The 12,771-nt window shown below is 45.8% G+C and overlaps 1 protein-coding gene across 3 annotated transcripts in view; it reads left to right on the top strand.

The window, feature by feature from the left end:
* Positions 1 to 10,392: 10,392 nt before the first annotated feature.
* The window catches only part of LOC144145708 (uncharacterized), a 183,868-nt gene continuing 181,489 nt past the window's right edge, over positions 10,393 to 12,771 (top strand). For all 3 annotated transcript variants that reach the window (XM_077677392.1, XM_077677394.1, XM_077677393.1), the window contains exon 1: positions 10,393 to 10,490. In XM_077677392.1, coding sequence (XP_077533518.1) covers positions 10,440 to 10,490 — 51 coding nt within the window. In that variant the 5' untranslated portion in view covers positions 10,393 to 10,439. The remainder of the gene's footprint in view (positions 10,491 to 12,771) is intronic.

The raw sequence follows: 12,771 nt of genomic DNA, 5'->3' as shown, positions 1-12,771 counted from the left end.
GCATGCAGGGTTATATGAGCATTTCTTGGCAGGCGACACCTGTCAGGATTACCAATGATACCATTGGCTGTTTACAAAACTATCATTGCCTCTTGATCTTCAGTATGGCTTCTACCTCTGGGGAACTCTTCATGCACCTTACGCTAAGCAATTTATTTATTACCAAATAACACCGAAATGGTTATTGAAGTGGTGCCTCTTGCTTGTAATAAATAGGCTCGCGACCATGCTCGAAAATTAGCAGTAACTGGAACAATGAGCAGCCGAGGAAAACGGAAAAGGTGTAACCAAAATATAAAATAAACAAAATGCTGGGTCGTTTTGCTATTATGCCGATTCTCAGCAGACTCGGAAAGGTGCTCTAGAATCGCAGCTGTTTTTGTGCGGCCTGACCTATAGACAAAGTTCGTGTCGACTCCAGATGGCTCCCGAGGCCTTTGCTTTGCTTGCCATTTTTGGCGTGGTTGTTTAGTTTCCGGTGCCATTCCGTGTTTTATGTAGCACAGTGAGAATTTGCAATGAACATTTGCATAATACCAATCCTGACGGACACTTACCGTTTGTTTATTACAGCCGAATTTTTCGAATAAGAGTACTCCTCTTGCATTAATTCATATTCTAACGATCGTGCTGCTTTCGTTTGTAACAGGCGCCGGGATCGTTTAAGTATGGTCGCTTTAAGTAACCTCGACTGTATGTGACCTCAAAGATGGTTCCCCAAAAGCAAGTTGTCTGGACCCAACCGAATGGTCGGGATTAAAAATGCACAAACTTTACCGCTGCAACATCTACGCAAGGAGTGGTGTTCACAACAACGTTTGGAGTCTTGCGAAAAAAAAAAACTTTCTTCAAACAAGTGTTTCCCATTCCTCGAATTTGTTTTTCCACTGGAATAATGAATACTAGTGGAATAGTATTCAGTGCATGGTAACATTCTTTCTGCATGCTAATAATTTTTGCTTGCTACAAGCGAAATTGTGCAATGTATTTTCAACGAAGTTGCCGCAGCTACATCGGCGCTCTGGCCCCGTTTAGCTTCCTTTACAGCTTTTACAGCAAAGTTGTGCCTGACAACAGAGCAATGTAGACAACAGTCGCACCCGCCCACTGAAATTCGCGGGATCGTAAAACTGCGCGCCACATCTTTAGCGTATGGAAAAACTCATAACAAATTAAAAAAAAAAAGCCCTGGGACCTCCATAGTTTAATACAAGACAGCTTATAATTCCCCTGAAAAATGCCTTCCCAGCAGTGCATTTCTGTTTACAGGTGAAGCCGACTTTAGAAGAATCGTTGTTATGCTGCTGCTGATGATGATGATGATTCCTATTGGTTTCCCCTTTGAAGCGGGGTGATGACATGTCATATTACCAAAAAGGACTAATATAACCATGTTTTACACTCTTGGTTTAATACTAGCGCTGCTTATGGCAGGCCCTAAAGCTTATTAGGCCCGAAATACTTTCTTTTCCCTGTTACAGGTGGTACCTGTCCTAGGCAATATTCCCCTCTCTGCTTTTCGTCCACCATCATTCTAATCTTCTTTTCGTCCCCTCGACAGCCTTGAAGTTAACTTCCTCTCTGATACCCTTAAATCCTAGGGCTTCTGAAAGCCCAATATTCCCTTCATGTAGATTTGGATGGGTACCTTGTGCTTTATAAGATGGCTTTTCCGCATCACGTGTTGCGCAGTGAAGCACGTTCATCTTAGGAGGGAGTATCACTACATAAAGTGGCTCTAACTCTAGTTTTCTTGAAACTATCCCGAAACAAGTTATATGACTATTAGCCGCTAAGACTACTCTAATGCTACGCAGAGTTTTATTTACTTTTCAAAATTACATAGTCCGCGGTAAAGTTGTAAATATTGTGGAACCGTCGTCTGCAGTCAATACATAGGCTACTACGGGAGGGAAAAGAACAGCCACAGGTTTGTCCACTGGAATAAAACTCAGGTTTGTCAAAATTTCATTCAGGTAATTAACCGGGAAGCATGCTCAATGGTAAATTACAAACAAACGTGTTTTGGTTCGTGCACCCCTACGACGTTGAGCCTCGGCACCAAACCTCTGTTTCCAAACTGGCCGTGAATACTGTGCACATTGTACCGACGCGGATTTGATTTGATCTGAGTAGTTATGGAGGGGCATGAATGAATATATGAGAGGAGTGCTTTTTCTGGCAGGCTACAGTGAAGATGGCTTTTGGCTGCATTTTCCACGACGAAATCTCAATCGCACAGGTTGCCACGGTCAATATAAACTCCATCGCTAACGCTATAGTTTAGTGAGTTTCTCGCGCATTTTAATTATATTGTTAAAACTAGTACATTCTGTCACACCTTGCCTAATGTTCCCGCTGTTTAGAAACTATGATTTGGGTGTTTATCAGCCTGTGCATACAACTTCACACGTTTCAAAGCCTATATGACTCGGTAGGTGCTGCACAGCGCGTCTAAACCGTACTATAGAGAAAGTGAGGTAAACGATTGCGTCCCTTAGGTTACGAGGGTGGGATCTATCAGGCCGCAAAAATGAGCGCACGTTTTCCCCCACCTGCTAATCTGCCTGGCAGGCAGAAAGAAAAATGTGGTACAGATGTTCACAGTTTTGTTCCTTGCATGGCTTATATACTAGCGCGGCTTTCAAACATCGTTGCAACAGCAGGTAAAGCAGCGCCAGGCATTTTAGGTCAAAGCGTGTACGTTACAACAGTGGAGTTATTTTGCTGTTGACTTTTATGCGGGAACCGCACTGATGATGGTACGCGGGTATAGTGTTAGGCTCCGTGAGGTTCTTGATTCGAAACCAAACCAGTTGTATGTCTTTATTAATCTATGCCAAAAACGAGGAAACTCATGTATAAAAAAATTACGTGTAGATCAAAGAACGGCAGCTGTTCTTGATTTGTCTAAAGCACCTATTCTCACCGCCACCGGCTTTATATACAATGTGAAGTCCTAGAAAGCATAATCACATTCGTTGTTCTCACTGAAGAGTCAAGAGATGGCCTAACACTAATCAAGGGTCCCAGCTATGACCAGCCTGGTATACAGGACGTTGCAGCTATATTTGAGCCACTTAAAAAAAGTTTTTTTTTCTCATTGACTGGTAATCACTGACTGCGCCGAAATTTTGTAAAAAAGGTGGAATCCTAGGGTCTCTTTTTCAAGCAATGCAGGTGACAGCAAGTCTGTGTTTTTTTTTAATTTTTTTATTTTTTTTTTGCCCGCCGCGGTGGCGCAGTGGCTAAGGCGTTGTGCTGCTGAGCAATAGGTCGCGGGTTCTTTCCCGGCCGCTGCGGCCGCTTTTCTGATGGAGGCGCAAAGCAAAAACGCCCGTGTGCGCGAGATTTCGGCGCACGTTAAAGATCCCCAGGTGGTCAAAATTAATCCGGAGCCATCCACTACGGCGCACTTCATCGCCTGCGTTGCGTCGGTGCGTTAAACCCTACAAACAATCAAACAACTGTATTTTTTGTAGTAAAAAAAAAGACCTGTTTTTGATGATGAGTTCTGGCTGAACATTCTTGTTCTTCTTGTTATTTCATAAATACGACTAGGGGAAAACATTGTCACGTAGTTGGCCCCCGAAGGGCGGAACTGATTTTAAGTCGGTTGCCCATACAAGAAAGGGGGAGCTTTTTGTCGCCTCCGTTATTTTAAAACGAAATAGAGTTTAAAATGAAACGTGTGCAAAACGGGTGAGCGCGATGCAGCCCGTGGTTTAGTCAAAGAATTTGTTTAATGTTTATCATTATTGCACAACCCTGCACAACACGATTCTGAGTGGACTGGTCCTAACTGATTCATGAATGAAATACTTCAGGAGGTCCAACGAGTTAAGAAGCCCAAACCGGAATATCTTGACTCGCTGGACATGCATATCTTGCTGGGCCTATCTATACAATCGCTTTGGACCCCACATTCCACAATGTCGAGCCCTTCACCTACTTCTTCAAAGCATTATATGCTTTACGCCCTCATCGGTACCCAATAAATGGCTACCGAGAAATGGCAGCCAGCTTTCCTGAAATGCATTTAAGTGCTGGAAGAACAGGAACAAATCGGGAACAAAGTTGAAACCTTGAGGAGTCCAACCGGGAACAGTGCTCTGCGTTTTAATTTAGATCGTTTAAACAGCGAAGCTGTTGAGAAAATGGGAATTTTTCGTGTCCGTAGTTAAAAATACCAGGAAATTACCGAGAGCGCCCACGTGAGCGGGGGCCTCGCGGCGACTCTGCGGCAGATAACAAAACCAAGAAAATTCGGAGCGCTCGCGTGTGCGTGCCTCGCAAAGACCGGCCAGCGTCCCCGCAAACTGGCAAAAAAAAAAAAAAAAAAAAAAAAAAACCTCCAGTGTTTGCCGAAATCGTGGCAACACTCGCTTGGAACGAGAAAGACTCCAGCGGTCGCCATAATCCTGCCAACACTTGCTCGGAAGGAGAAAGACACGTCATAGCGCACGCCCCTCCTACTTAATGTCCAATGATTATCACTTCCAAAAAAAATGGAGGGGGCTTACACTTATAGCAACAAACGTAGAGTAAAGGTCGTTGCGGTAGCAAGAAAGAAGCGATTAGGCTGCAATTGTGGTCTTAAACCTTCGTGATGATCGTGAAGGTTGCGTACAGCATCGGTATACCTTCCAGTCTTACGCGTTAGTGTGAGCATCCCACCTTTTTCTGCCGTGGTGCCGGGCGCGCATAGCACGTGTTACCTATGCACGTTGAACATTGTTTTCGGGCAAGTGTAGCGTTACTTTAGTGTGACGTCGTATACCAACCCCTCCCACAGCTTCCCTTTCTTACGCGGTAGACGGGACTCACATCACCGTTAACTTTAAAGCACGCGTGATTAGGACAAACAACTGTTTCTCGCCACCATTCACCATCGCAGTAATGTCAAAGCGGCGACCCCACGGACAGAAGGGGTAGGTCTCAGTTGGCGCCATCTGCTGATAGCCCCTGTAGCCTTGAGAAACTCTGGTAACGAGCACCGACAGTCATAACGCCGCACCTCAGCGTCCAGGGCTGCCCAGCCGCACCCTGATGGACCTGCTTTTCCCAACGGGCCCCCAAATCCATCCGGCGGGAAGCCTTCCGACTTGTCCTGGCCTTCCTCGAGGAGACGAACCTCATACAACGGCTGTAGCCCAATGCCTGCCGGTCAGCCTCATGGACTCCTTATCTCTTTTTTTCTCTCCCTCTTTCTCTGTCCCCGTTCGTTCTAAAATATCCCCTTTCATTTCCCCCTCTCCCCTTCTCCCAGACTGGGTTGTATGCGGGTGAATTCCCAAATGAGTTCAAAATATCCCCAGTCCACTTCTTTTCCTCTTTCTATTTCAATAAAGCACTTACTCACTCAACAGACAACGTAAAGAGGATATGAAGACAAAATACAACTGCGTTCCATTTTTAGGAAATAGCATTTGGTAACTAACTTTGCTCTATTCCAGCAATGAAAGGGGTTTTGTGACCGAAAAAAAAAAACCGCGAGAATATTCAAAACCTTTCAAATGTTGCGGTACAGTGACGTAATATGGGCAGTATGCATCTAATAGAGCGCAGAACTAATAGCGTCGTTTTCAGTGTGGGAAGTGCACGTTAACATTCAAGCGATACGCTCAAATGGAACTAGACGCCGCCCCACAATCGCCCGGTCATGTTTCTTGGCGGCGGCTTAGTTCGGCTGTCGTCAATCGCGCAAACAAGATTCTGTGACGTCACAGAGATGTGACGGGAAGCGGCTGGGGAGACGCCACTGCTTTATCTGTTTTCCTTGATATCTCCAATGTTTGTTTGAAGGTTGCAATAAAAATGGTATCATTGCTATCGAGACAACCGTCTTGTGAGTGACCCAAATTTGTATCTTCCCTTCACGGCCCCTTTAAAGAAGAGAGAGAGAGAGAGAGAGAGAGAGAGAGAGAGAGAGAGAGAGAGAGAGAGAGAGAGAGAGAGAGAGAGAGAGAGAGAGAGAGAGAGAGAGAGAGAGAGAGAGAGAAAACCTTTAATGAAAGCTGAAGATAGGCCCAATAACGGTAGGGCTTGCTACTTCGGACGGCGGAGAATACAGCGAGATGACAGGGGAAAATAGAAAGAGAGAAAAAGAAAAGAAAAAAAATGGGGGGGGGGGATGCACACACATATAAAATGTATATGTTCAGAGGGTTCATAGCACCTCTTGTAGCCCTGCTTCCACAAGAAAAGTAAGCAGAATTTTTGTTCCCAGCACTGCATCGCCATGATTTCATTCTAGGCAACGTGATCAATAGCAAGATCTGTATTTTACTGTGAGCCAGGTTCAAGTGGGTATTTTTTTCTATGTCGCATGAATAAAGTTAGCATAGAGAGGATATAAAGAAAACAAATTTATCAGGAGCGATGTTTTTTTTTTTTTTTTTTTACTGGTTCCTTCGGTCTTCTTGATAGTCAACTGCCCCACAACCGGCTGCAACAGGTACGCGCTGATGCGTCACCAGGAGAACTCGATACACTTTGTTCCTGTCACGAGCTCCTTGAAGTCGGCCTTTATCGGCACCGAGTATTCGTGCATCCTTGAGCAAGGGCACCGTCGTTTACAGCGGACGTCGGCGTGATAAGCGTCCGGCCAAAAGATTTTTCCCGTAAGGCGAAGCCACTCAGTTTCTTGGCCTCGCTTTCTGAGCGTCTTTCCGACACTTATTTATCCTGTCCTCACGTAAATAGAACAACGCAAGCGTCAGCATTTAAGTTCTAATGTACGAAGCGCTTCTTTCAGGCCAAGTGGTTGTGCTGAGAGGAACACAAAATTCTTCCTTTCTGCTCCTTATTTTAGTCAGTATAGACTATGCCAAGCTGTGCTGACATTAAAGAGATCCTGCAACACTTTTTTTCAACTTTTTTGAAATCTTAAATGCTTTCAGAACGTAGTCACCAAACACTTCCAGTACTTAGATTAGGGGGTCGCATGCTCATCAGATGACTGGTAAACTCGCTCAAAAGATTTTTCTTTCTTTCCCGGTCTTGACGCTCTTTGACGGCCCGAATTACGTCACTAAGGCATGTAGCGGCTGTTTGCGGTTTTCCTTCACTTTCAGCAATGAACGCTTTTCGATAAGAACTAAAAAAAGACACAAAACAAAGCAGGAATTGAAGGCGTATCTGGTGCGACGAGCAAATCACGCAGTGCCGCTCCATGCTGGCGATAACTATAGCTTTGGCAGTGGTTACAGACGCGAAGGAAAAAGTGAGAGCGCTTATCGAAAGTGTTGCAGGGCCCCTTAATTCTACAGTGCTTGTGGCTTCGTATGCTTTTCCATGATTCTGGAGCAGATTCATTTCTCAGTAATTTGAAGCCCCTCACCGGACGGGTGCCCAAACAACAGAGCAGCGCTCGTGAAATAAACATTTATTCCTCCTCATCCTCCGGTATTTTTAGCGTGTTTCAACGAGGAAAAGCCTAAAGATATATTCATAAATTGAACATAGGACTTCGTCTTTGCAATTGCGCGAAAAAAAAAAACAAAAAAAAAACAAACACGTGGCAAACTGCTAGTAGGTGTTCTAAGTTGCCAACGAGAAACTTTCCGGCTAGTACAACACTTATATGCCTAACTCTGGTGATTCTTCTGTGCTGTGGCTTGTCATCCAACCTTCCTTCTTCTTCCTCCTTCCTTCGTGAGTTTGACTTATGGCTGCCTCGACCTTCGGGCCCAGACGCCCTGTACACAGAGGATGACGTCGCCGACCTGATAAGCAAGCTTAATGTACATCTTGTCTAGGTTTTGTGACCTACGTTTTCGGATTGAGCCATCAAAGCGAGTGTTTTGGCGCTAAGATTTCTGGCTGACCAGTCAGATTTGAGCTCTTGTAGTCTAGCGAACCAATTGAACGATCACATATACGGCGTGGCCTATCTGTGCAGTTTAAATGTCCATTGAGCGCAGTGTATTGGACATGTGACGTCACTTGTGCCATGTAACTCCTTCATTCCTCCTGCCTTAGTTGAGGCGAACATAGGCATTGGGCTACGCAGTTGGTTTGGCTGATGGTGAACAGGCGAGACTCACCTCCTCCCCTAGCTGTTGACAACGGTTCACATAAAATGTCAAGTGTCACCTACTACATTACCACATAAGGGCTAATACGAAGGTCACGGACAAATTTTAAATCGACCTGGCATAAAAGAAAAACACAAAGAAATTTGGGTTTGGCGGCTGAGGGGAGCAGCGGTACTCATTTTCTCCAGGCCAAGAAACTCAATTTTATAGTTTACAAAACACATGAACAAATAAAGCACCATAAAAGCACAACAGTATGGAAGCAGTGCGTCTTATTAGGCTACTCACTCTTTAGTTTCTTCGCTAGTTTCTCACGCGCCAGTTGCTTCGAGGGAATACGTATACTTATGTCATTCCGTGGTTATTTTAGCTGCAGTACAAAGAAATCAGTAGATGTATTCTCAACAGTGGTACCGGTGCGAGGAGCACTGAGTGCAATGAATGCGAAAGACGCAACAGCTGAAGCCGACATGAGTTCAACCCTTCTCAACATATCAAGAACAAAAACGGCTGGTGTAAAATCATGCTATCACTGTTTGCTGTTAGATGATTTAAAAGAAATCGTCGACGACAAAAGCTGGCCCAGGACATCTTCGTTCTAAGTTTCTTCTGAGAGGGATTTTGCTATGAACTCACAACTCGGTAACTGGTTACCAGTAGCGCTTTTCTCTACGGCATCTAAATTTTGTTAATTCGCCACGTCTCCTAGACACGTTACCGACCTTCTGCACCTAATTTTCTTTGCCGTGATGGCGAATTTTATCGTTTTCGGTGCTGCCGAGGATGCAGTGAAGTAATACTGCGAGCTGAGTTTTCTGGAAATTCGTTCTTCAACAAATGTCGACTCAATTACCCTGGCACAAAATGAGGCACAAATGTGTGCGTGAAGGAAGAGTGCACGAGAAATGACCAATTACGTGCAAGGTCTACAGTCGGGCATCTGGGCGCAGCGCGAGCGCATGCGCACGAGGGCAGCGGAAGTGAGCGGCGGACAGAGTCGTCGCGCTTCCTTACTCAGGAACGGCTCGCTAGCCAGTCAATTAAAGAACAATGAGGGAATCATCAAGGGCGCGCCGATTTGACGGCCGCCGTCGGTGTCACAGGCTGCGGCGAGATCACGCGACGTCGGCCAGCGCAGCTCGCTAGTTCCGTGCAGCAAATAGCACCCTCTCCTGCCCACATTGCGAGATGCAGTTCGGCGCAGGCTTCGTTCTCACAACAGCAAAGTTTATCGTGATAATCATGGCGGGATTGGCGGCGTGGACAGTGTTATCACTGTCTTTCAGCTGCCGCTAAATTGATAGTCTGCGGCATTACTCAGTTTCGTCTTTGGTGGCTTATAAGGGGGGACGCAGACTAAAAAATCCCGGGCCATCTCCACTAACGTGTAGCCTGGGAAAGGACGAAGCATGCAGTGTATAAGTGTATTCTTGGCGCCTTGCAGTTTTTGCCAACGGAGATGAAACCGTTGGGGGGTAGAAGTATACAGCTTTGCTGTAAAAGTCTCGTGTCTTTGAAGAACGAAGCGTTGAAGCGCGAGGCGTAAACGAGTGTCCCGGTGTTTTAGTACCGTGACTACACGAGACGACGGTTATGACGACGACGACGACATGAGACGCCGAGAGCACGAGCCCCTACGGAGCTTCGGCCCTAATACCAGTTGGGTTCATTAAAAAGCTGCTTTGCCCCAGAACAGTGATACCGATTTAATCGTAATCCTCAAGCAATGGACTTATCTGAATATGAAGGAAGAACAGATTCAGCAGTGGAGGCTCACCAGTCACTTTCTGAACTGGGGCCAACCCGCCCCACCGAGTGACAGTTAAACCACCACCGTTTGCTCAAAAAAACGTTTATCCATTTTCCCCCTCTCCATCCCCGGCTACCCATCCCTCCATCTCCCCTCTCTCTTTCTCACTATTTCTTGCATTTTTTCTTTGGTTGAAACAATCGCCTTTCGTGGCTGGAATGGAGTTGAAAGGGCTTTTTTTTTATGAAACAAAGTTTTTGGCTCCTCCGGCCGACCCTCATTAAGCCTAGGCTTTCGGTCCTGACCTTTTACAATGAACACACATACGAACTAAGTACCCACGAAAAAAAAATGTTTAGAGCAATTACTACAATGACAAGGACAGTGAACCGTTCTTGTCTGTTCACTGTCCTCGCAGCAAAATGCGGTAAACCTTGTTTCCATAATCATGAACGAACTCGCCCAACAACAGGTTTCATTGAAGTCTAAGGAACGCAGTGAACGTCGCTGCACTGAATTGTCTCCAAGACGACGCGGAGCGTAGCGCAGGGGCCACTGCCAAGGCGGCGCCGTGGCTGTACAGCGGCAGTAGCGGAGCGCGCATTGTTCGCGAGCTACAGGCAGCGACGGCGGGCGAACGTGGTCCCGCGATGCCCCTGCATCATCGGCTCGTGACGGTCCGCAGGTGCTGGGAGGTCTCGGTGCGTAGTGCCGGCGCATTTGGCCGCTTGTGTCATCGTACGTTTTGCCCCTGCATGTGCGCGACGGGCCCGACCCGCACCGAAAAATGGGGGGAAAAGAAGCCGTACTAAAGGCTGTAATAGGTGCCGTATGGGATGAGCCACAGCATTCGTCTGGCGTTAAATCCTGGCAATATTGGCCGTCCCTGAAAACGGGTCTGTGATAAGAGCTCGAAAAAGCGATATACAAAGGCAGGGGAGAGGATGAAAAGTGAAAATAATCTACAACCTGCATGTTTATTGCTCGGAAGACCTAAATTGTTTTTTTTTTTCGGTGTTCCACGCGCTGAAGATCTTATTGGTAATCTTACTGCTCACATAATTTTTTTAACAAATGCCGAAGAACGTTATATAAGTGCATGCTTGAGACTGCCACGATCAACCGAACCAGAGACTTCGTAATGATTGCTGCAAGCTCAGCCTGCCGGCCGGGTTTGGTCTAAGTATATATACACGGGGTGATCTCGGTGGCCATGATATACATGCGTGAAACGTACTAGGACTAATAAACGTACTAAACGGTTCCCGGTGTATTGAAATAAAGCGATCATTTACCAACTTGCTGCATTATGCTGCCTTTGTACTCGTGGTCGGTTCTTCAAGCATTGAGCATTGCAGGCGTTATGATTTTACTGTGGTATGACTCAATTTGCCACAGAGTGCGCAACCCCGCAAAAAAAAAAATGATTGACTTTAATTCCGATCAAATGATTTGACAGCGAAATTGTTCTACAAAATGAATAACGAATGAAGTTTGAATTGCAATTTGGCATTACTTTGTTACGAGCGTATTGAGAGGAGTCCAGTGCCGACGAGCCTATAAGACAAAATGCGATTGTTAATTTGGGATTTAGAATACTTTTCAGACAGTTAGATTAACGCAGCTTTGAAGGAATAAGGTTTTATCCGAGCAGGCAAACATTGGGCTGAACGTTTCACGGTGGCTTTTCCGAGCTTGATGGTGCAGGAGTGAATTAGGTGCGCGGCTTCGTGTTATTTGTATTAAAACTGAAACTGACAATTATTCGTGATACCGGCTGAGGTGAAGCTCACCGCAGTTATGTAGTCGTCTCAGCAGTCGAACGTAGATAAAACGATTTTTAGGTAAATGGTTTTATCGACGTAAAAGATAAAACGGACTGTCCGTTTTCTGTAACCGTTCTGCTCCCGTGGAAGCCCACGTATGACAACAGGAGGGAGTTTCAAAAGTTCACAACTCCACTGTGACTAATATTTACTAATTAATAATAAATAGTAAGACTAAGTAACAATCAATATTTTCGAGTTGATTAAAATTGATGCAATTATAGCCGTCTTTCCGTTGGGGCCTATAGAGCTCCCGCAACAAATCTGGCTTTGCTGCAACGCGTATCTGTCTAGGACAACAACAACGATGATAACGCCGACGAACGTACTGCTGATATATTCGCTATAAAAGCTTTTCAGCGTTCTCGCTCAGAGAGGCATTTGTTTTATCACTTTTTGTCGGATTCGTTTTACGTTAGGCGTACAAAGCAAGAACTCTGCATTGTGTCGCCGTTACAGCTACAGATATCTTAGCAGACATCGTCTGTTCTGTGAACTGATAGTTGGAAATGATCACAGCCAACACCTAGGGACGCCGATGTGGAGCTGATGCCGGCAGCCCAACGCGACACTAATCCCTCTAAATCCCCAATAAATCCCTCACTCACCCACTTGACTCTTTGGCCCGGGAAGCGCGCACGTAGCACTCACTACATAGATCGTTGGTCTCCTAGGCCTTCTTCTAATCGACTACTCTGTGCTCTGCCCACATTCGATGGCCAGAGTATACATTTATCAGTATTTTTCTGCGAACGCGTGGCCCGCACATATAAAGAAAACGTCGGCGATCTAAGCTTCATTTCCGTGCAATAATGGCGTCGACGAAAAAGACTTGCCGCTATTTGCATTAACGCTCTCTAGACAGCAGTGGTTGCATATAAGCGGCCTGAAACGCCTGTCAGGACGCAATTTGTAGCTTTTCTGGCCATTCCGAGACGCTGCATCTCAGTCTTTTTGTTCGCGCGGCCTATTCTCTCCGCCTAGGGTTTTAGGGCATCCAGTTACGTCATGTAATATGGTTTTGCGCATTCAGTCTGGGTAACATCTGCGTTCCTTTATTTTATCTCACGGGAGAGAGAGAGAGAGAGAGAGAGAGAGAGAGAGAGAGAGAGAGAGAGAGAGAGAGAGAGAGAGAGAGAGAGAGAGAGAGAGAGAG

This window comes from Haemaphysalis longicornis, unplaced genomic scaffold (assembly GCF_048455015.1).
Source record: "Haemaphysalis longicornis isolate Haplotype H1 unplaced genomic scaffold, Haemaphysalis longicornis Haplotype H1 scaffold_7, whole genome shotgun sequence".
NCBI lineage: Eukaryota > Metazoa > Arthropoda > Arachnida > Ixodida > Ixodidae > Haemaphysalis > Haemaphysalis longicornis.
The sequence above is the reverse complement of the archived record's forward strand: the minus strand, read 5'-3'. Positions and strand labels throughout refer to the sequence as shown.